Source organism: Schistocerca cancellata, chromosome 10, assembly GCF_023864275.1.
Source record: "Schistocerca cancellata isolate TAMUIC-IGC-003103 chromosome 10, iqSchCanc2.1, whole genome shotgun sequence".
Lineage (NCBI taxonomy): Eukaryota > Metazoa > Arthropoda > Insecta > Orthoptera > Acrididae > Schistocerca > Schistocerca cancellata.
The window spans coordinates 119800906-119822746 of record NC_064635.1 but is presented as its reverse complement, the minus strand read 5'-3'; the positions used below and the strand labels follow the sequence as shown (position 1 = coordinate 119822746).

General features: G+C 47.5%; 1 protein-coding gene across 1 annotated transcript in view; it reads right to left on the bottom strand.

The window, feature by feature from the left end:
- The window catches only part of LOC126106489 (protein sprint), a 555062-nt gene extending 535129 nt beyond the window's left edge, over positions 1-19933 (bottom strand). The window contains exon 1 of the mRNA XM_049912792.1: positions 17312-19933. Coding sequence (XP_049768749.1) covers positions 17312-17382 — 71 coding nt within the window. The 5' untranslated portion in view covers positions 17383-19933. The remainder of the gene's footprint in view (positions 1-17311) is intronic.
- Between the last annotated feature and the right edge of the window lie 1908 nt (positions 19934-21841).

The window sequence follows — 21841 nt, the reverse complement described above, 5'->3', positions numbered from 1 at the left end:
AGAAGAAATGCAGATGATAAACGGGTATTCATTGGACAAATGTATTATACTAGAACTGACATGTGATTACATTTTCACACAATTTGGGTGCATCGATCCTGAGAAATCAGTACCAAGAACAACCACCTCTGGCCGTCATAACGGCCTTGATACGCCTGCGCATTGAGTCAAACACAGCTTGGATGGCGTGTACAGGTACAGCTGCCCATGCAGCTTCAACACGATACCACAGTTCATCGAGAGTAGTGACTGGCGTATTGTGACGAGCCAGTTTCTCGGCCACCATTGACCATACGTTTTCATTTTATGAGAGATCTGGAGAATGTGCAGGCCAGGGCAGCAGTCGAACATTTGCGGTATCCAGAAAGGCCCGTACAGGACCTGCAACATGCGGTCTTGCATTATCCTGCTAAAATGTAGGGTTTTGCAGGGACCGAATGAAGGGCACAGCCACGGGTCGTAACACATCTGAAATGTAATGTCCACTGTTCAAAGTGTCGTCAGTGCGAACAAGAGGTGACCGAGACGTGTAACCAATGGCACCCATACCATCACGCCGGGTGATACGCCAGTATGGCGATGACGAATACGCGCTTCCAATGTGCGTTCACCGCGATGTCTCCAAACACGGATGCGACCATCGTGATGCTGTAAACAGAACCTGGGTTCATCCGAAAAAAGACGTTTTGCCATTCGTGCACCCAGGTTCGTCGTTCAGTACACCATCGCAGGCGTTCCTGTCTGTGATGCAGCGTCAAAAGGTAACCGCAGCCATGGTCTCCCAGCTGATAGTCCATGCCACTGCAAACGTCGTCGAACTGTTCGTGCAGATGGTTGTTGTCTTGCAAACGTCCCAACGTCCCTATTTGTTGACTCAGGGATCGAGACGTGGCTGCACCATCCGATACAGCCATGCGGATAAGATGCCTGTCATCTCGACTGCTAGTGATACGAGGCTGTTGGGATCCAGCACGGCGTTCCGTATTACCCTCCTGAACCCACAGATTCCGTATTCTGCTAACAGTTATTGGATCTCGACCAACGCGAGCACCAATGTCGCGATACGATAAACCGCAATCGCGATAGGCTACAATGCGACCTTTATCAAAGTCGGAAACGTGATGGTACGCATTTCTCCTCCTTACACGAGGCATCACAACAACGTTTCACCCGGCAACGCCGGTCAACTGCTGTTTGTGTATGAGAAATCGGTTGGAAACTTTCCTCATGTCAGCACGTTGTGGGTGTCACAACCGCCGCCAACCTTGTGTGAAAGCTCTGAAAAGCTAATCATTTGCATATCACAGCATCTTCTTCCTGTCGGTTAAATTTCGCGTCTGTAGCAAGTCACCTTCGTGGTGTAGCAATTTTAATGACCAATAGTGTTTAAGTAGGTGGAAGCAATATATTCGATACCTCATCCAGAAACGCACCCTCTCGAAACCTGGACAGCAAGCTACACCGCGATGCAGAGCGCTTTTCTTGCAGAGTCTGCCACTTGAGTTTGCTAAACATCTCCGTAACGCTATACCGCTTACCAAATAACCCTGTGACGAAACGTGCCGCTCTTCTTTGGATCTTCTCAATCTCCTCTGTCAACCCGACCTGGTACGGATCCCATGCTGATGTGCAATACTCAAGTATTTGTCGAACGAGTGTTTTGTAAGCCACCACCTTTTTTGATTGACTACATTTTCTAAGGACTCTCCCAATGTATCTCAACCTGGCACCCGCCTTACCAACAATTAATTTTATATGATCATTCCACTTCAAATCGTTCCGTACGCATACTCCCAGATATTTTACAGAAGTAACTGCTACCAGTGTTTGTTCCGCTATCATATAATCATACAATAAAGGATCTTTCTTTCTATGCATTCACAATACATTACATTTGTCTATGTTAAGGGTCAGTTGCCGATCCCTGCACCAACTGGCTATCCGCTGCAGATCTTCCTGCATTTCGCTGCAATTTTCTAATTCTGCAACTTATCTGTATACTACAGCATCATCCACGAAAATCCGCATGGAACTTCCGGCACCATCTACTAGGTCATTTATATATATTGTGAAAAGCAATGGTCCCATAACACTCCCCTGTGGCACGCCAGAGGTTACTTTAACGTCTGTAGACGTCTCTCCATTAAGAAGCACGTGCTGTGTTCTGTTTGCTAAAATCTCTTCAATCCAGCCACACAGCTGGTCTGATATTCCGTAGGCTCTTACTTTGTTTATCAGGCGACAGTTCAGTCGGGTTGGAGCAGTGGTGAGGCCTGGATGTTATGGCTCGCCCGACCGTTGCCCCCACACATGACTTGAGCCGGGGACGATCTTCGTGGATCGTCGGTCGGTCGTCCTACTGGACGACGTGAATTGGCTCGCCGATCGCTTATGGGTTGGCTGTGTGCGAGTATCGATTCCCGATTTGTCTTCGTGATTGCACAGCCACTGCTAAGGGCTTCCTTCGCGCAAGTGTTTGTCGAACTGTGTGTCTAGTTGGCGTCATTTCCACTGACAACTTCTTTTAAATGTTGTCGGCGTACTGGCAGTCGGTCGGTCGGTTGGAGCGGATCACCAAGCAAGTCTCCGCGCTGGCGGTCTCTATGCAGTGTCGGAGCGTGTGGGGGCTGTTCCGAGTGCTACGAGGTTCGTGGCTCACCGACCCAGGACATGAAAGTAGATTTTTGTTTAATTACCGAAGCAACGTCTGTCCACGTTGTCCCCTTGGTTGGTGGTTCGCTGTTGGCAGTATTCCAGCGAATGTTGGAGTTGGTGAAGATTTAGCCGCTGTATGGTAGAATTAACTATATTTGTCGGTTTGAAATTCAAGTGCACCAGCGGAATTTTCTGCCTTGTGGCCGTTAGTGCTCCGGTTACTTGCCCTGATCGCTGACGTAAATTCAAGCAGTGTCCTTTGATCACCTGTTGTCGCTGTCCAACATGGTGTTTAGTTTTTGACAGCTTACTGTATTTTTGCTTGTGGGCGGCTACGGCTGTAACGTTTTGGCTTTGGAATTCTCGTATACTGGTCGGTGGTTAGCAAGTCGTCTTGTCGGTGGGTCCCTGACTGTCTCTTGGTTGGCCGGCCGCTGTGGCCGAGCGGTTCTAGGCGCTTCAGTCTGGAACCGCGCGACCGCTACGGTCGCAGATTCAAATCCTGCCTCGGGCATGGATGTGTGTAATGTCCTTATGTTAGTTAGGTTTAAATAGTTCTAAATTCTAGGTGACTGATGACCTCAGATGTTAAGTCCCATAGTGCTCAGAGCCATTTGAACCTATTTTTTTTATTTTTTTTTTCTTGGTTGTGTTGCCGGCGGATAGAGTATAGTTGGGCCGACTTCTTGTCTCACCTAAGCAGCCCAGCCCCCTGGAAACTTCTGAGCGCCGTTGCCTATACTTATTAGCGTTTAACTGTGTATTTTTAACGGCTCATAGCCGAGGATTGGAATTTGTATGCTTGTAATTGTGTTTTTAAAAACGAAGGCCTTCAGCCGTTTTAAAAGTAAGTCTTTAAAGCTTGAGCCTTCTGCATGTTGAAAATTTATTGGATTGTTTTCAAAAGCATCGCGTTAAATACTATTGAAGGTGAAGCCTAGAGCTTTTAGTCTAAAAAAAAATATTCATAGCAGTTGTATTTAATCCATGCACCTTCAGCCGTTTTAAAACTTAGACGTTTTTTGTCGATAGTCAAGCTTAGAAGTTACCCTGTATTGTTTGGACAACTAAATAAAGTGTTATGTTTGGAGTGTAAGTGACGGCTGCTCATTCTGGACCCCTTCCACAATTCCTGCTACTTGTCCTGTCCTCCAGGTTTAGCAGTGCGTCTCAGCCGCCTCTGCACAAGCAGATTTATGAGTGGCATACAAAAATTCTTGGAAGTTGGTTGCGTATCCAAAGGAAAGATAATTGGTCGGCCACGCAAGTCTCATGACAATGTCGAGTGTATCCGAAATGCGTTCACACGGAGGCCTCGGAAGTCCACAAGACGGACAGGCCAGCAACTTCGGCTTCCTCCAAAAACGGTGTGCCGTGTTCTGAAATGACGCCTGCATATGAAGCCTTACAAGCTACAGTTACTGCAGCAGTTGCGCCGCGGCCGCCATAACACAAGGTGCGAAGTTTGCATTTTAATTCTCCAGGATATGCCAGAGGATGCTATTTCCGAACGACTCAACTTTTCGGACGAATCGCCGTTTCATCTATCGAGTACATTAAACAGCCATATTTTGATAATTTGTGGGTCAGAGAAGCCTGGCGTTGTCGTCGAACATTGAAAAGACTCACTGAAACTGAATGTGTTTCACCGGTTCTGTTCACAAAGTTTATGGACCTATCTTTTGCGGAGGAAACTGTAACAGAAAAGCCATACCTGGACATCTTTTCTCAACTTTACGAAGATATCAATGATTTCATTTTTGTGCATGAACACGCCCCGCCTCACTTTCACATTTAGGTGCGGCATTAATTACACCATCCACCAACGCTGGATTGGAAGAGGTGAACGCCACGATATTGTTCACTGCTTTTGGCCCCCCAGGTCATCAGACCTCACACCCCGCGATTTCTTTCTGTGGGTGTACGTAAAACACAATCTTTGTCAGACCTATGGCAGCTGCTATTCAAGAGCAGAGAAATCGAATTGTTGAAGCTGTCGATTCAATTAAGACGGATCTATTGATTCCTATGTAGAATGAAATAGACTATCATTTCGATGTTTCTCGAGCAATGGATGATGCTCTTGATGACTATGTTGTGTAATGTCTGCGTGAATATAAGAGTCTGAAACTTCCTCTATCCATTGACATGCGCTGTTTCTTTCTATTGTCATCATCCGACCTTCGTATCTGCACAGTGAGTGTACCAATGTGTGCAAACTTAGCTTACCACTTAGCGCCCAAATGACCAAAACATCTGAACTGTCTTCTAAAGCCCAGGATGTTAAACAAACATTCTAAGTAAATATGAACTTGGCCCTGTAAGGGAGCTAATATCAGGTGTGGATCATAGCAAAAATCATTAGCAATGCTGCTGTCACGTAACTAGAGTGTATGAATTAATAAAGGTGAAAGTTTGGGGTCTATTCTAGAAAGACAAAACAGCTATTCCCTTTTTTATTCTACATATAATTTATCAACTGTGATTTCAGGGTTCAAGTGATACACAATAACCATGTTCAATTACTTTTGACACTCAATAACAAAATATTTAACTCTTGGACATATTGAATTGACGATTTTAAAATCATAAACTCTACCCATAAATTTTTTTTATCACACGAAAGAATGATTAAAAATCTTCATCAGCTCATTTACATCTATGTTGTCATAGGTGGTCAATGCACTGAGTTCGTGGAGAATAAATTTGTTTGAACCAATGAAGTCGAGCGGAGTGGCCGAGCGGTTCCAGGCGCTTCAGTCTGGAACCGCGGGACTGCTACAGTCGCAGGTTCGAATCCTGTCTTGGGCATGGATGTGTCTGATATCCTCAGGTTAGTTAGGTTTAACTAGTTCTTAGTTCTAGGGGACTGATGACCTCAGATGTTAAGTCCCAGAGTGCTTAGAGCCATTTGAACCATTTTATGAACCAATGTACTCATTGTAAGGGTAGCTTTTGATATTCAATGGTCAAAGTGTACGCAAGTTGGAGTGAGCAATTCTAGACTCAACATTTACTGTGGTCTAATGCACAATGGTACTTTACCAAGTGGCATCTGCAACGGTGTCGTCTCCGTGCTGGACTTGAAACGCTAATTCCCTAGTCTGGCCTTGACTGAAATCACTCAGTCCCAACTTTCCTGCGTTCCATAGAACGTTAATCTTTCCCTGTTCGAAACAATGGCTATTGCACACTCGCTGAGGGTTGGAGTGATGTGCACAATTTCTTGGCCGACAAAGATTCCCGCAGACATAATTAACTGCCTCTTTGCTATCTGTCACCACAATACGTGAAGCATACCGTCTTTACTTCGCAGAAAGCAAAGCTCTCAACGCTCTCGCTATTTTCCACACACTTGTGCGGTCCGCCGTGAGACGAGAGAGAGAGATCTCAATTTTAGGTGTCAAAATGGTTTTATAATGGGGATCTCCTCACAGTGTCGCGTCTGCGTCGCCCAGTATGGCATTAGCCAATCACCGTCTCGCTAGAGGTGAATTTTATTTATCTTGCTGGGTCGCAGCCTAGCCCTCTCAATGCCGAGCAGCCACTTACCCTGGTCCCGGCCGTATTCAGGTTAAAAGGCATAATGTATTGTTCCGGCCTTATCCCTTTCTGTGCTGAAGCTCGCCGTTCTCTGGTTAAATGGAGTTTTCCGATGCCATTAACCAACTGCTCTGTTCGTCTCCAAAATGCGTTTCACTTTAACTTGTTTATTCATGCCCCTGTCCATATATTGGTAGATACTGTTTTGTTAGTTCTCGATACATGAGATTAACTGCAATTGCCTTTTGTTGATACAATGTAATTATTGTTTTCTGAGTGTCTCATACTGTATCATACTGCCATTATGGATCAAGCTCATGTAACGTCCGAAAATCCGGACGCTGATGAGCTCGATGCTGAGCGCCCCACAAACCATCACCACCACCACCACCACCACCACCACCACCATCATCATCATCATCATCATCAATATTTTCATCCTTTTATACTGGAAGGTCTGCCTCGCATAGCATGCGGTGGTCAATCCCGATTTAGACAGAGGTGTCGAGATACTTCTGACCAGATAGTGTACGTACAGGATGTGAGGCGCACATGTTCTCTACTAATCATATTGTAACTTGTATGCGTTTTGGTACGCTGGAATGTTGCGCTGTTGGCTGCGTGACGTTACGAAGCCTTCAGGAGATGGAGGGGGTGGGGATATAGGGAAAAGGAGTGCGCAGAGAGAGAGAGAGAGAGAGAGCGGTCAGCGGTGGGTGGGGAGACTGCAGCGCCTTAACGCCGCGCCGGCTGAGTCACGAGAAGGCCCGTATAAGTAAGCAGCAGGCAGCAGCATGTAGCGAGAGTCCTCCACGGTCTGGCGGTCAGAAGCAAGTGTTTCCGGCCGCTCAGCATGGACGCAAGCCACTGGAAATGTCAAGTGCCAGCCGGAGAGCTGCTCCTGTACAAGGCTGCACGGATATAGGAGTGAAATACGGGGTGTTCAAAAGTCTCTCCGCAGTGCCGTATGATCGTTAGCCGCGTGTGCAGTATGATTGTTGGCCTGCCTGGGTTACTTCCCTTCAAGTGGACTCTCCCAACATTCCACTGTTTCGTTTATCTCAGCCAGCGGCAGTAGTATCGTTGGTGTGTGTCGTTACGTGCTGACGTGAACGTTTCACTTTAGTTCCTTTGTTTCGTTTTTGTCACTGTTAAAATGCTAACCATTTAAGAAAGTGTGTTTTTAGTCGAACAAGTTTTCAAAGCCGGCGGTAAATACAGTTTCAGTTCGTCAAACATTTAATTCAGTTTTCCCGGAGACAACAATCCCACATCGCGATACTGTGCGAGATTTGATTAATAAATTTCGGAGTACGGGTTCAGTGACAGATTCACCGAGAAGTAGTGGTCCTAGCGTTATCTATACTCCTGGAAATTGAAATAAGAACACCGTGAATTCATTGTCCCAGGAAGGGGAAACTTTATTGACACATTCCTGGGGTCAGATACATCACATGATCACACTGACAGAACCACAGGCACATAGACACAGGCAACAGAGCATGCACAATGTCGGCACTAGTACAGTGTATATCCACCTTTCGCAGCAATGCAGGCTGCTATTCTCCCATGGAGACGATCGTAGAGATGCTGGATGTAGTCCTGTGGAACGGCTTGCCATGCCATTTCCACCTGGCGCCTCAGTTGGACCAGCGTTCGTGCTGGACGTGCAGACCGCGTGAGACGACGCTTCATCCAGTCCCAAACATGCTCAATGGGGGACAGATCCGGAGATCTTGCTGGCCAGGGTAGTTGACTTACACCTTCTAGAGCACGTTGGGTGGCACGGGATACATGCGGACGTGCATTGTCCTGTTGGAACAGCAAGTTCCCTTGCCGGTCTAGGAATGGTAGAACGATGGGTTCGATGACGGTTTGGATGTACCGTGCACTATTCAGTGTCCCCTCGACGATCACCAGTGGTGTACGGCCAGTGTAGGAGATCGCTCCCCACACCATGATGCCGGGTGTTGGCCCTGTGTGCCTCGGTCGTATGCAGTCCTGATTGTGGCGCTCACCTGCACGGCGCCAAACACGCATACGACCATCATTGGCACCAAGGCAGAAGCGACTCTCATCGCTGAAGACGACACGTCTCCATTCGTCCCTCCATTCACGCCTGTCACGACACCACTGGAGGCGGGCTGCACGATGTTGGGACGTGAGCGGAAGACGGCCTAACGGTGTGCGGGACCGTAGCCCAGCTTCATGGAGACGGTTGCGAATGGTCCTCGCCGATACCCCAGGAGCAACAGTGTCCCTAATTTGCTGGGAAGTGGCGGTGCGGTCCCCTACGGCACTGCGTAGGATCCTACGGTCTTGGCGTGCTTCCGTGCGTCGCTGCGGTCCGGTCCCAGGTCGACGGGCACGTGTACCTTCCGCCGACCACTGGCGACAACATCGATGTACTGTGGAGACCTCACGCCCCACGTGTTGAGCAATTCGGCGGTACGTCCACCCGGCCTCCCGCATGCCCACTATACGCCCTCGCTCAAAGTCCGTCAACTGCACATACGGTTCACGTCCACGCTGTCGCGGCATGCTACCAGTGTTAAAGACTGCGATGGAGCTCCGTATGCCACGGCAAACTGGCTGACACTGACGGCGGCGGTGCACAAATGCTGCGCAGCTAGCGCCATTCGACGGCCAACACCGCGGTTCCTGGTGTGTCCGCTGTGCCGTGCGTGTGATCATTGCTTGTACAGCCCTCTCGCAGTGTCCGGAGCAAGTATGGTGGGTCTGACACACCGGTGTCAATGTGTTCTTTTTTCCATTTCCAGGAGTGTATGATGATAAACTACTCGATATTTCCGATAAAATGTCCATGAGCCCGAACAAGTCAGTAAGAAAACTCGCCTAAGAAACCGATGGTAGTGGCGGAACGGCCCACACAGCTTTAAGGAAAAAAATATTTTTCCCGTACAAAGTGACAGTCGTGCAAGAACTGAAAAATACTGATCATGGCAAAAGACTGCATTATTGTCAATGGTTCAAAAATTTCGTTCAACAAAATGGAAGGGATATTCTTAATGAACCGTTTTTAACTGATGAGGTGTGGTTTCATTTATCCGGGTAGAAGAACTCGCAAAATTCTCGTATGCGGAGTACTGCAAACCCATTGTGTATTCATGAGGAACCACTTCATTCTGTGAAAATAGAGTTTGGATTGCAATTTCTAGACGTTGGATTGTGGGTCCCGTATTTTTCAACGAAACAAGAAACGCACGATACTGCAGTGATATTCTGTACCCATTCATAGGAGAACTTAAGTGAAATACTGAACGGTTATTTTCAACAAGATGGTGCAACCGCGCATACAGCTAGCGTTTCAATGTCACTGTTTGCTGATGTTTTTGGTGATCGCATAATTTCAGAGAGGCTTTGGCCTCCACGATCGCCTGACCTAACATCACCCGACTTTTTCTTCTGGTGCGCAGCGAAAGCAACTGTCTATAAAAACCGAGCAAAATCCATCGATAAATTGAAAACTGCAATATACACTTTCACTGCTTCTGTTACAGAAGAAATGTTACGGATTGTGTTTGGAAACATGATTAGACGAATTCAATTATGTATTCAACAACAGGAGGGACACTTTCAACATTTAATGTGAAAATTTGTAAGTAAAAATGAATATATAATAAATTAATAACTTGTATTTCACTGAGTTTCATTTCGGTATATTCACCGCGGCATTACGGCACGCGCGGCTTACAATCGCATGCACTGTGGAAAGACTTTTTGAACACCCCGTACTATCCTCGAAAAACCAACACCTGCATTGGAATCGTAGTTCAATCTTTTTAACACATACTGCTAGTTTCGACACAAAATGGTGTCATCTTCAGGCCCCAAGCGTAACCTGCCATTCACTACCGCAATGACAAAGACCAACGAACACTTCAGATGGGAACAGTTAGCAAGAATGTACGCCAGCCAATACAGCTGTTGGTTTTGTTCACGTACTTGACGCCCGGCTTATGTCCCACTTTCCTTGATGGATTACCAGAGTGAAATACTCTCGGTGTAAGCGGATTTTGGTATTGTAATATGCAGCCCTAACTAAGTTTGTACACTACACTACCACTTTGAAAGTAATATTATAGAAGGTAGATGAAAGTAAATCAAGAATGAGTAGAGATTTTATACTACGTGAAGAATTTCGCAGTGAACTGAAAGGCCTAACACGAAACAAGGCCAGTGCAGAAGATGACATTCCCTCAAAGCTACTGGAAACTTTTGTTGAGTCAGCCATGACAACAACGTTACACCTGGTCTGCAACGTATATGAGGCACGAGAAATACCCTCAGACTCCAGGAAGAATGTAATAATTTCAATTCCAAACAAAGCAGGGGCTGACATATGTGAATATTGCAGAACTATCAGTTTAATAAGTGATGCTTGCAAAATATTGGCACCAACTATTCACAGAAAAATGGAATAACTGGCAAAAGCCGACCTCGGGGAAGGTCATTTTGGGTTCAGGAGAAATGTAGAATCAAATAGTTCAAATGACTCTGAACACTATGGGACTTAACATCTGAGGTCATCACTCCCCTAGACTTAGAACTACTTAAACCTAACTAACCTAAGGACATCACACACAGCCATGCCCGAGGCAGGATTCGAACCTGCGACCGTAACAGCAGCGCGGTTCCGGACTGTAGCGCCTAGAACCGCTCGGCCACATAGGCCGGCAATGTAGGATCACGCGAGGCAATACTAACCCTACGGAAAGGCAAACCTGCGTTTGTAGCACTTGTTGATTTAGGGAAAACTTTTTACACTGTTCACTGGAATGCTTTGTTTGAAATTCTGAAGGCAGCAGGGATAAAATACAGGGAGTGAAAAGTTATCTATAACTTTTACATAAATCAGACTGCCGATATAAAAGAAGAAGAGAGCATGAAAAGGAAACAGCAGTTCAAAAGAGTGAGAGCCGTGGTCGTAGCTTATTCCTGATGTTGTTGAATGTTCCAGGGAAAAGAAATAAAAGCTTTAAGATTTGCCGATGATAATGCAGTTCTGTCAGAGGGAGAGAGAGAACTCTTTAATCGAATGGACAGTGTCTCGAAAAGAGATAGTAACATGAACAGTAACAAAACAAACAAGGGCAATGGAATGTAGTCGAATTAAAAGACTATGCTGAAGGAATTAAAGGGTTACAAATGAGACAGTAAAAGTAATAGGTGAGTTTTGCTATTTGGGCAGTAAAATAACGATGTCCGAAGTAGGGAGGATATAAAAAGCAGAGTAGCGATAACACGAGAAGCCAAGATTTTGAAATGTGGTGCTAAAGAACAGCCCTGGGTTCATTGTTAACTAATGAGGAGACACTGAAGCGGACTGGGAAAAAAGGAAACATTTGACGCATCTTGATTATAACAAGGGACAGGTTGATGGAACACAACCTAACGCATGAAGGGATAGTCACTTTCAAAATCGAGCGAAGTCTGTGGAAGGTGAGGGGGGGGGGGGGGCAAAAACGGTAGGAGATCGGTGGATCACACAGTAAGTAGGTTCAAATGGATACGCGTTTTAGTAGTTACTGTGGAGATGAAGTCCGCAGCTCGTGGTCTCGCGGTAGCGTTCTCGCTTCCCGAGCACGGGGTCCCTGGTTCGATTCCCGGCGGGGTCAGGCAGTTTCACCTGCCTCGAGATGACTAGGTGTTGTTGTGTCATCTTCATCATCATCACTCATCCCCATAATGCCGCCCCAAAACAGCAGGGAACCTCTACCTTGCTCCACTCGCTGGAGAGTGTGTCTATGGCGTTCAGCCTGACTGGGTTGCCTCCAAACATGTCTCCAACGATTGTCTGGTTGGAGGCATATGCAACACTCATCGGTGAAGAGAACGTGATGCGGTCCATTTGGCATGTTGTCGTGGTTGCAAAGACGGACCTCGCCATGGACGTCGGGAGTGAAGTCGCGCATCATGCAGCCTATTGCGCACAGTTTGGGTAGTAACACGACATCCTGTGGCTGCACGAAGAGCATTATTCAACATGGTGGAGTCGCTGTCAGGGTTCCTCCGAGCCATAATCTGTAGGTGGCGGTCATCCACTGCAGTAGTAGCCCTTGAGCGGCGTGAGCGAGGCATGTCATCGACAGTTCCTGTCTCTCTGCATCATCTCCATGTCCATCGCTTTGGTTCACTCCGAGAGGCCTGGACACTTCCCTTGTTGAGAGCCCTTCCTGGCACAAAGTAACAATGCGGTCACGATCGAACCGCGGTACTGACCGTCTAGGCATGGTTGACCTACAGACTACACGAGCCGTGTACCTCGTTCCTGGGTGGAATGACTGGAACTGATCGACTATCGGACCCCCTGCGTCTAATAGGCGCTGCTCATGCATGGTTCTTTACATCTTTGGGCGGGTTTAGTGACATCTCTGAACAGTCAAAGGGACTGTGTTTATGATACAATATCCATAGCCAACGTCTGTCTTCAGGAGTTCTGGGAACCGGGGTGATGCAAAACGTTTTTTGATGTGTGTTTATTGTACAATGCGAAGTTCCTTCTGCCATGCACTTCACACTGGTTTGCGCAGTATGGGTGTACATGTAGACAGCTTGTACAAGAAATCCCTAACACAAGTTGAAAACTTTACAACCAAACTGTGAATGCTAATATTTTCGTTTATTGAGACTATATCTGCAATCATACCCAATACCTTAGTTCAATTTTTAATTTCATACAGCATACAACAGACGAATCTTAACAACCCACTGCTTGGGATAAGCAAGAACTTTGCCCTCTGATTCCCAACCTCACTCACACTGACACACAAACGCGTGTACACACACACACACACACACACACACACACACACACACACACACACACAAGAGCACGCGCGCGCTCTTTCCACCTGTGTAAGATAGGAATCATTAGTACATTGTTGTTTATATACCTATTTTGCCTCCGTTGGCAACAGAACTATTGCACTTAATGTTTCCAACATGAAATCGTGATTACTTAAGTGTGTACAAAGAATGGAGTTATGTAAACTTTGCAGAAAACCGTCTCTGATCACTGGAGATCTATTCATCTACACAACGAAAGATATCGACAGTGCTTTGCAACTTGCTCCGAAGTACTGTTCTTTTCCTACATGCTCTTTGCACATATTACATCGCAGACGCCAACTTCTTTGCCTCAGTGTTTACAAAGAGTGATGGTTAACGTGAGGTAACGCCACAGAAGGCTTGATCACTGGTCGTGTTTTTATTTGTTTTACTTTCACCTGGCAAATCATGTACCAGTCAAGAAGAACGGTACGAATATAAAAAGATTATAGGGCTAGCACTGATCGATCTCAGTTCTGCATACAGTACAGTCAATCACAGGTTGCTCTTCCGGAAATAATATACCGAACTGAGACATTACCATTTTGTCTAGATCACTGAGTCTCTCTTACCGAAAAGAACATTTTACGTCGTTCTCGTTGGAAAGAAGAGTCGATGGAGAAACCAATGGAATGGACTGTCCCAGGGAAGCATTATGGCCACTTCTCTTTTCAACCTGCACATTAATAACGAGCCAGTACCTAATCATACTGATTATTTCATTTATGCAGACGGCCTGGCAATCACAACTCATGTGAGGACTTTCCAGGAGGTAGAGCAGAAGCTGGAGAAAGCACTCAGAATCTTGTCAGAATACTATCAAAAGAATACTAAGAGTCAAGTAAACGCTTTCCTTCGATCTTGGCAAGCAAAGCGAAGGGTCGGTGTTTCCTGGAATAATACCACACTGGAACACACAGATAAACCAACCAATCTGGGTGTGACGTTGGACACCGCTGCGAAAAAATCCGTCAGAAATAATATTTTGGAGCAAATGGGAGCAAAACACTCTATCCTGAGAACCACCACACAAGCGATATGCTTCTCTAAAGATGAATACGCCTGCCCATTATGGACCAGATCGACCCATACGAGGAAAGTCGATATAAGCCTTAATAAAACATGGAGAATAAGAACAGGTTGTATGAAACCCATGCCCCTACAAAGGCTATACAGAGCAGCTGGTCTTGTGAGTCCAAGCTCCCAAAGAACATCTCTTGAGTTAACAGTGAGGCTCAGACAGCTCACCAATGAGCGACATCCTCTCATTAGCACTGAGTGTGAGATTGGACGACTGAGATCCCGTAAAAGGTTCTGAAACACAGCCACTGAAGAAGCACCACCTGACTATACACCGGCACAGGTAGTGCCTGGTGGCTCAAGGAAGTATTCAAGAAACACGCTACACGACTATTCAGGAGCTAGGGCGTAACCACCTATGGTAAGCAAACATACACCAAAAAGCGACAAACGTCGGCAAGCCCCTGCGTGTCAGCAACGTTGACTGGATATACCAGCTGCTATTAAAGCCGACCAACAGGTTACAGGAGGGAAACCGACGAGCTCGCCCACTGATGCACAAACAAATCGCCAACATCACCCTACACTACGCATCTGACATATGACCGAGCGACGTGGCGCATTGGACACTGGACTCGCATCTCCGTGACTGGACTCGCATTCTGGAGGACGACAGTTCAATCCCGCGTCCAGCCATCCTGATTTAGGTTTTACGTGATCTCCCTAAATCGGTCCAGGCAAATGTCGGGATGATTCCTTTGAAAGGGCACGGCCGACTTCCTTCTCCCTCCTTCCCAATGACCTCGCAGTTTGGTCTCTTCCCCCAAACAACCCAACTCTCTATCACCTATCGGACACAAAACGATGATGAACCTAACTGTTACAGGTTTGCTAACGCTGACCGAGAGATCAACACCGGCACCCAGCATCAGCCGCCGAGTAACAGCACCGCTGAACATCAGAGTTATCGACATGCATGATACCCACTACTGACAAAGCCTACCCTTGCATGACCAGTCGCAGGCAGCAAGACGTCCGCTACTGCTCTTACTACCAGACCTAACTATCGGAGAGTTCTTTTTTCCCTTGGTTCTTGCCTCGGCACTTTTTTTCCTATGCCCTTCAAAACGCTACCCTTCGTTCGACTTTCGACCCAATCTATATCCAGATGAGCGCGTATTAATGGTAAACCTTAACCAGACGGACGCAAACATCGCAGTACCCACCTCCTGCGATACCTCACTTAAGTGAAAACTAACCCTTATGCAGAAATGGCGGTAGACCTTTTGAGTAGGTCGTCACCTCTTGTGGGAGGGGGAGGGGGAGGGGGGAGGGGGGAGTGGCTTCAAAACAAACTGGAAAACATTGAGGACCGTGAACCCTATAACAAAAGGGGTGACCGGGCTGAAACCAAACATGATCAGGTGGGGCCATGGGAATGACAAGTGCGATTGTCGTTCTTTGTAGGACCTGGAACAAGTCCTGGTCTGTCAAAACAATTCCTACAGATGCAACCTTGACGATTTGTGGCTGGGAAAGAGAGGGAGGAGGAGGATATTAGTGTTTAACGTCCCGTCGACAACGAGGTCATTAGAGACGGAGCGCAAGCTCGGGTGAGGGAAGGATGGGGAAGGAAATCGGCCGTGCCCTTTCAAAGGAACCATCCTGGCATTTGCCTGAAGCGATTTAGGGAAATCACGGAAAACCTAAATCAGGATGGCCGGAGACGGGATTGAACCGTCGTCCTCCCGAATGCGAGTCCAGTGTGCTAACCACTGCGCCACCTCGCTCGGTGGCTGGGAAAGAAAGAAGCCCTGGATGTGGCCCAAAACTGCTCTGAAACACTGTCATTGGTTTCCAGACACGAAACAGTAAAGTAAGTACTTTTACTTTAAAGTCATTACCGCGATTAGACTGTTGTTTATTTACAGAGTTGCTAACACAATCATGATTTCAGCTTCAAAGTGCTGTTATCAAGTGTTTTGTCATAAATTTCCTGGGATGGCATAGTGTCGTATTAAAATACACTATTAGACAATGTGTATTTTAATACGACAGTATGCCATCCCATGCAATTTATAACACTTAAAACACTTGATAATGACACTTTGAAGCCGAAAGCATGATTGTGTAAGTGTAAATGTAACACTGTAAATAAACAACAGTCTAATGGCGGTACTGACTTTAAAGAAATATATTATGACTGCGGCCCCGCATTATGAAAAAAATTATTAAGTACTTTTACATTTTATTTCCGTGATTACTTCTTTTGTCCAGTCTGATGGAACCTGTCCCGACTCCCAGGCCATTTGAATTATCCTGTGTAGCCATTTAAGACCTGACATTCCACTGTATTTGATGAGTTCCGACTTAATTTCATCCACCCCAGCCGCTTTATTGCACTGCAATCTATTGACCATTTTTTCCACTTCCTCAAATGTGATCCTATTTCCATCATCATTCCTATCCCATTCAACCTCGAAATCTGAAACATTACTGATCGCATTTTCACCTACATTGAGCAACTCTTCAAAATATTCCCTCCATCTGCCCAAGGCATCCACAGGATTCACCGGCAGTTTTCCTGACCTGTCCAAAATACTTGTCATTTCCTTCTTACCTCCCTTTCGAAGACTGCTAATTACACTCCAGAATGGTTTTCCATTCACCACAAAAGAAGAAATTCTAGAGTACTCCCTCTGCTGGAAAACTCACGGTGACAGTCTTCTGGGATTGTGATGGCGTCATTCTCGTGGATGTGATGCCAAGAGGGCCAACCATCAATTTAGACATACGTGAAGACTCAAAAACCGCTTCCGACGTGTTCGATCGGACAAGGATCCAGCAGAAATCTTGCTCCAACACGATTACTGAGAACCGGGGAACACATCGCCAAATTGGGTTGGACATCATTGCCTCATCCACTCTACAGTCCAGACCTGGCACCCTCGGAGTTCCATCTCTTTGGGCCGCTTAAAAATTCGCTACGGGGAACAGACTTTGAAGATGACGAGAGTATCAGTCTTGCAGTGAAAACATCGCTACGCCTACAGGACGAGAGCTTTTATCAGCAGGGAATACATGCTCTTCCACAACGTTGGCTTACGGCCATAGAAAAATAGGACATGGACAAGACATGTTGTAGTATATTGTCACCAAATTCTGACTCTTAATAATAAATATGTTCTGGGAAAAAAAAATGTGGGCCGTTACGTATTGAACGTCTCTCGTATTTGCTTACCCTGATTCGGCGTCGCCGGCTAGTCTTCGCGAAGACTGAAGCAACAGCGCTGTGTACTGCGTTATCAGCATCGCCGATGTTGCACGTTGCACGTCGCTCGTCGGAATTCGTCAGCCAGCACCAGGAAGGCACTTCTTCACTGCAGATAACATTTCACTGCTCGGCACGTCGGCGTCCAGTGAATCACTGCTCAATCGCCAGCCCCGGTCACTATTTCGCCGATTACTGGCCCACTTGGTGCTTACACAAGCTGCGACAGCTGTCGTCTTCTTTCAACGACCGAACCACACGAGAGGTAAATAAGTTCTCGAGAAATGTATCCTCGTTAGCTCGGGATGAAGTCGGCACCAGCTGACGTTCATAAATGCTCTGAAGATTCCAGAAGACGCGACGCTGGAAATAACTGGCTGCTGTCGCGTCGTTAGGACGGGTCGTGTTATTAGCAGTGCGTCACACGCCACTCAAGCGGCCGTTTTTCTGCCTCCCACGCAGCTGCGAAGTAACCGACGCCCCCGCGGCGCAAACACAACCTCGGCGCAGCGCGCGACGCGGGTCCGTTATCTGAGCTCGCCGAGAGGGAAATCGGGCTATCGGCGATCCGGCTGCGACGACGGAACGGGTTCAAGGTCACGGGCAAGCGCGAGATAAGCCGGCGGAGATGCTGTCAACGCGATAGCGGGGCTGTGTTCAAAACAGTGCCTTATGTTTAGATGGTGATTTCACTTCCCAACATCTCGTGCCTGGATCGTCTTACTGTAGCGTCCGTTCTCCTCGTAGAAACACACCAAGGGTCAGCACAGTAAACGCAGAAGAAACGGCGTTAACGGCTTAGCAAGACGCCGGGATAAATAGCGTAAAACTTCAGTCAAACAGTACCTAAAACGTAAATATTTCTTTTGTTGCAGGTTATAAACCTAACGTAAACACACTGTCAACGGAATAGAAGCAGCCACCAGGTCACATACGTGCACAATGTAACCTGAACAGTACACAGAGCAACTGCACGATGATAGTAAACAACTCAATTGTCAGTGAAACAGGTTCCATTCCATCCAGGTAGCAAATTTCCGATGTTGAGGCACTTGCACAGGCTGTCGAGATAGTGTCTGAACACGCCACACGGTTTCTTATCTTGGGACTACAAGTACAAGCATGAGGTCTTCCGCTAATAGAGTCAGAATGTCCTGCAGCGGAATCGTGGAAAATTGGTCGCTGAGGCGCTAGTGGGGCTGTGGAGAATCCGTCGCAAAGATGAGCTCTTTTCTATGATGAATGTCTTTCACTGTATAGTAATGACTGTCGTCACCCACTTTCATACGTCACAAAATCGAAATTTTAGGCTGTATTACACCGAAGAAATTTTACATAAAGTACAGAGCAGCAGATTTGTGCACGACTTGTCTCACAACTTTAGGAATCACTCGTCACCGTCTTGCGCCGAAGTCGGAAGGATGGGGAAATCTTGACTTGCATGGTCACATGTACTGGGGCAATATACGATGTCTGAATCTGGACTCTTTTTAAAGAATGAGCTATAAATGGAATAACGAGGATTTCACAAATTAGAGCTGCATTTGTCGACTGTCGATGCTACAGTGTCGAGATGGAAAAATGGTCATAGTGGTGACACTGGATTAGGCTCCTGCGTTGTTCTTAGTGTTTCGAGGTTTAGTGGTCCACAGTCGATGCTACAATACCGTGGTATAATCCACAGATACAGAACGGTATTCTTGATTGCGTCGACGAATTGACAGTGGTAGGCGATGGTTGAAGTTGGGCATATCTCGATGATACCGTTGTAAATACTGCTATTTTAAACGTGTTCGTCGAGATGTTATCGTCGACTATCGACGTCGCACCAGCAGGAAGAAGATCGATTGTCGAAATGTCCACACTGAGCGACACTTGTGGTTGTCGTGTTGTTTTCAGCCGATACTGTGGTGGAGAGGAAGGCTCGACGAATAAAGTATTGGCACTGGCCGTTGTACTAGCTGTAGTTGGCTAGCAGTGGTGCATGCAGAGTCTTGAGCTGTAGTAGTCGAAATCAGAGTCTGCAACAGCAGGCTGGTGCGTTCGACAACTGACGGACCTTGCACACACTTCCTGTCGTATTTAGTGCTTTACAATCACGCAGTTGTGAGTGCAAACAGTGCGAGCTGAGTGTGAGTAGACCAACAGGCTGAAGTCGATGGTCGAGCAGCAGGAAGTAGAATATCGATTGTCGAAATGTCCACACTGAGTGACACTTGCGGTTGTTCTTATTGTTTTCAGTTGTAGTGGTCGACAGCCGATGCTGTGGTGGAGAGGAAAGCTCGACGAATAAAGTATTGGTACTGGCCAGCTGTACTAGCTGCTGTTGGCTGGCAGTGGAGTATGCGGAGTCTTGAGTTGCAGTAGTCGCAAGCAGAGGCTGCAACAGTAGGCTGGTGCGTTCGACAGCTGACAGCTCTTGCGCACACTTCCAGTCGTATTTATTGCTTTGCAGTCACGCAAATATGACGGCAAACAGTGCTAGCTGAGTGTGAGTAGGCCAACAGGCTGAAGTCGATGGTCGACACGGGCCGGTCGTGCAGATCACACTGGCTTCGGCGCCACTTCACTAGCGAGGGTCAGCGGATACGAATGGCGCGTCCAGCTGGAGCGCTGGATCCCGAAGGCAGAGCCCTCGGACGGTGGGTCTGCGATGCGAGGCAGGCGTCAGCGAGGTAGCGGCCAGTGGGCGACGCGGCGGGCAGAGAGGAGAAGCCCTCGAGTTCGCGAGCTGGCGCGGCTTCAGCCTGGCCTCCGCGCTGAAGCGGCTGCGGGCCAACTGGTGCCCGTTGGCTGTCGGCTGCTCCGTCTGACGCGGAGGGGCGGGGCGCAGGAGTCCGCGGCGGGGAGGCAACCGGCAACGCAGGCCCTGCAGGCGGCAACAGCGCGCGACACGGCGGCAGGCGCGCACGTGGGCGCCGGGGAAGCCGCCAGCCGTCAGCTGCTGGCCAGGGGTCGGTCTGCCCACGCGCCGGACCGCGACTCGCGCTCACGTGCCTCACCGCTCCGACGTCTTTTGCGAAATACACGTACTCTGACGACCACTTTGGCTTTAGCAAAGGTAAACGCACCAGGGAGGCAATTCTGACTATGCGGCTGCTAATGGACGCAAGGCGAAAGAAAAATCGAGACACGTTCTTAGGATTTGTCAGTAGTGAGGGTCAGCGGAAATGAATGGCGCGTCCGGCTGCAGTGGTGGATCCCGGAACATGAGAACAATATCCGGGGAAATCAGACTCAAAAGGGCAAGGTTTGCTGGGCACGTAGTTAGGATGAGTATAGACATAATGACGAAGAGAGTGTGGGAAACAACAGGGAGGACAAGGGGAAAGACAGGAACCAAGTGGATTGTTGAGCTTTGGAAGGACTGCTTGGAATTGGGGATCAAGGTCGAAGGAAAGGAAAATTGGAGGAAAAAATATACACCGGCAAATATGCCGGAGATCAATGACAGATAAGAATACAGGAAAAGATTAGAATGTCGCCAGTGGAGCCGCCAGGAGAAACGGAAACGAGGTCTCGGAAGAAGAGCGGGAGAGGAGAAGAGAAAGAATGAAGAGGTTCTGGGAGAAGAAGAGGAAAATGCGGTCCACGAAGGGGCTACCCGTGCTCCTACAGAGGCCGTAACGCAAGAAGAAGAAGAAGGATTTGTCGATGTGGAAAAAAGCGTTCGGCAATGCCAAATGGTGCTAGCTATTCCGAATTCTGAGAAAAATAGGGGTAAGCTATAGGGTAATATACACTGAAGATCCAAAGAAGCGGATACACCGGTTCAATATCGTGGAGGCCCCCGCGAGCAGGCAGAAATGCCACAACACGACTCGATTAATGTCGGAAGTAGTGTTGGAGGAACTGACACCATGAATCCTGCAGGGCTGCCAATAAATCCGTAAGAGTACTGTGGGACTTAACATCTGAGGTCATCAGTCCACTAGACTTAGAACTATTTGAACCTAACTGACCTAAGGACACCACACACGTCCATGCCCGAGGCAGGATTCGAACCTGCGACCGTAGCGGGCGCGGGGTTCCGGACTGAAGCGCCTACAACCGCTCGGCCACAGCGGCCGGCGCTGAATATTTCTGAACAGTACATTGCAAGGCATCCCGATATGCTCAATAATGTTCATGTTTGGGGCGTTTGGTGGCCAGCGGAAATGGTTCAGAAGGGTGCTCCTCGAGCGACTCTGGAGCTATGGACGTGTACAGTGCGCATTGTCCTGCTGGAATTGACCAAGACCGTCGGAATGCACAGTGGACATGAATAGATGCAGGTGTCACCTGTCAGAGTTGTATCTACACGTATCAGGGGTCCCATATCCCTCCAACTGCACACGCCCCACACCATCACAGAGCCTCCATCAAACAGTCTCCTACTGACATGCAGACTCTATTGATTCATGAGGTTGTCCCCATACCCGTACACGTCATCAGCTCGATACAATATGAAACGAGACTCGGAATTTTCTGCCTTATGGCCGTTAGTGTTCCGGTTACCTG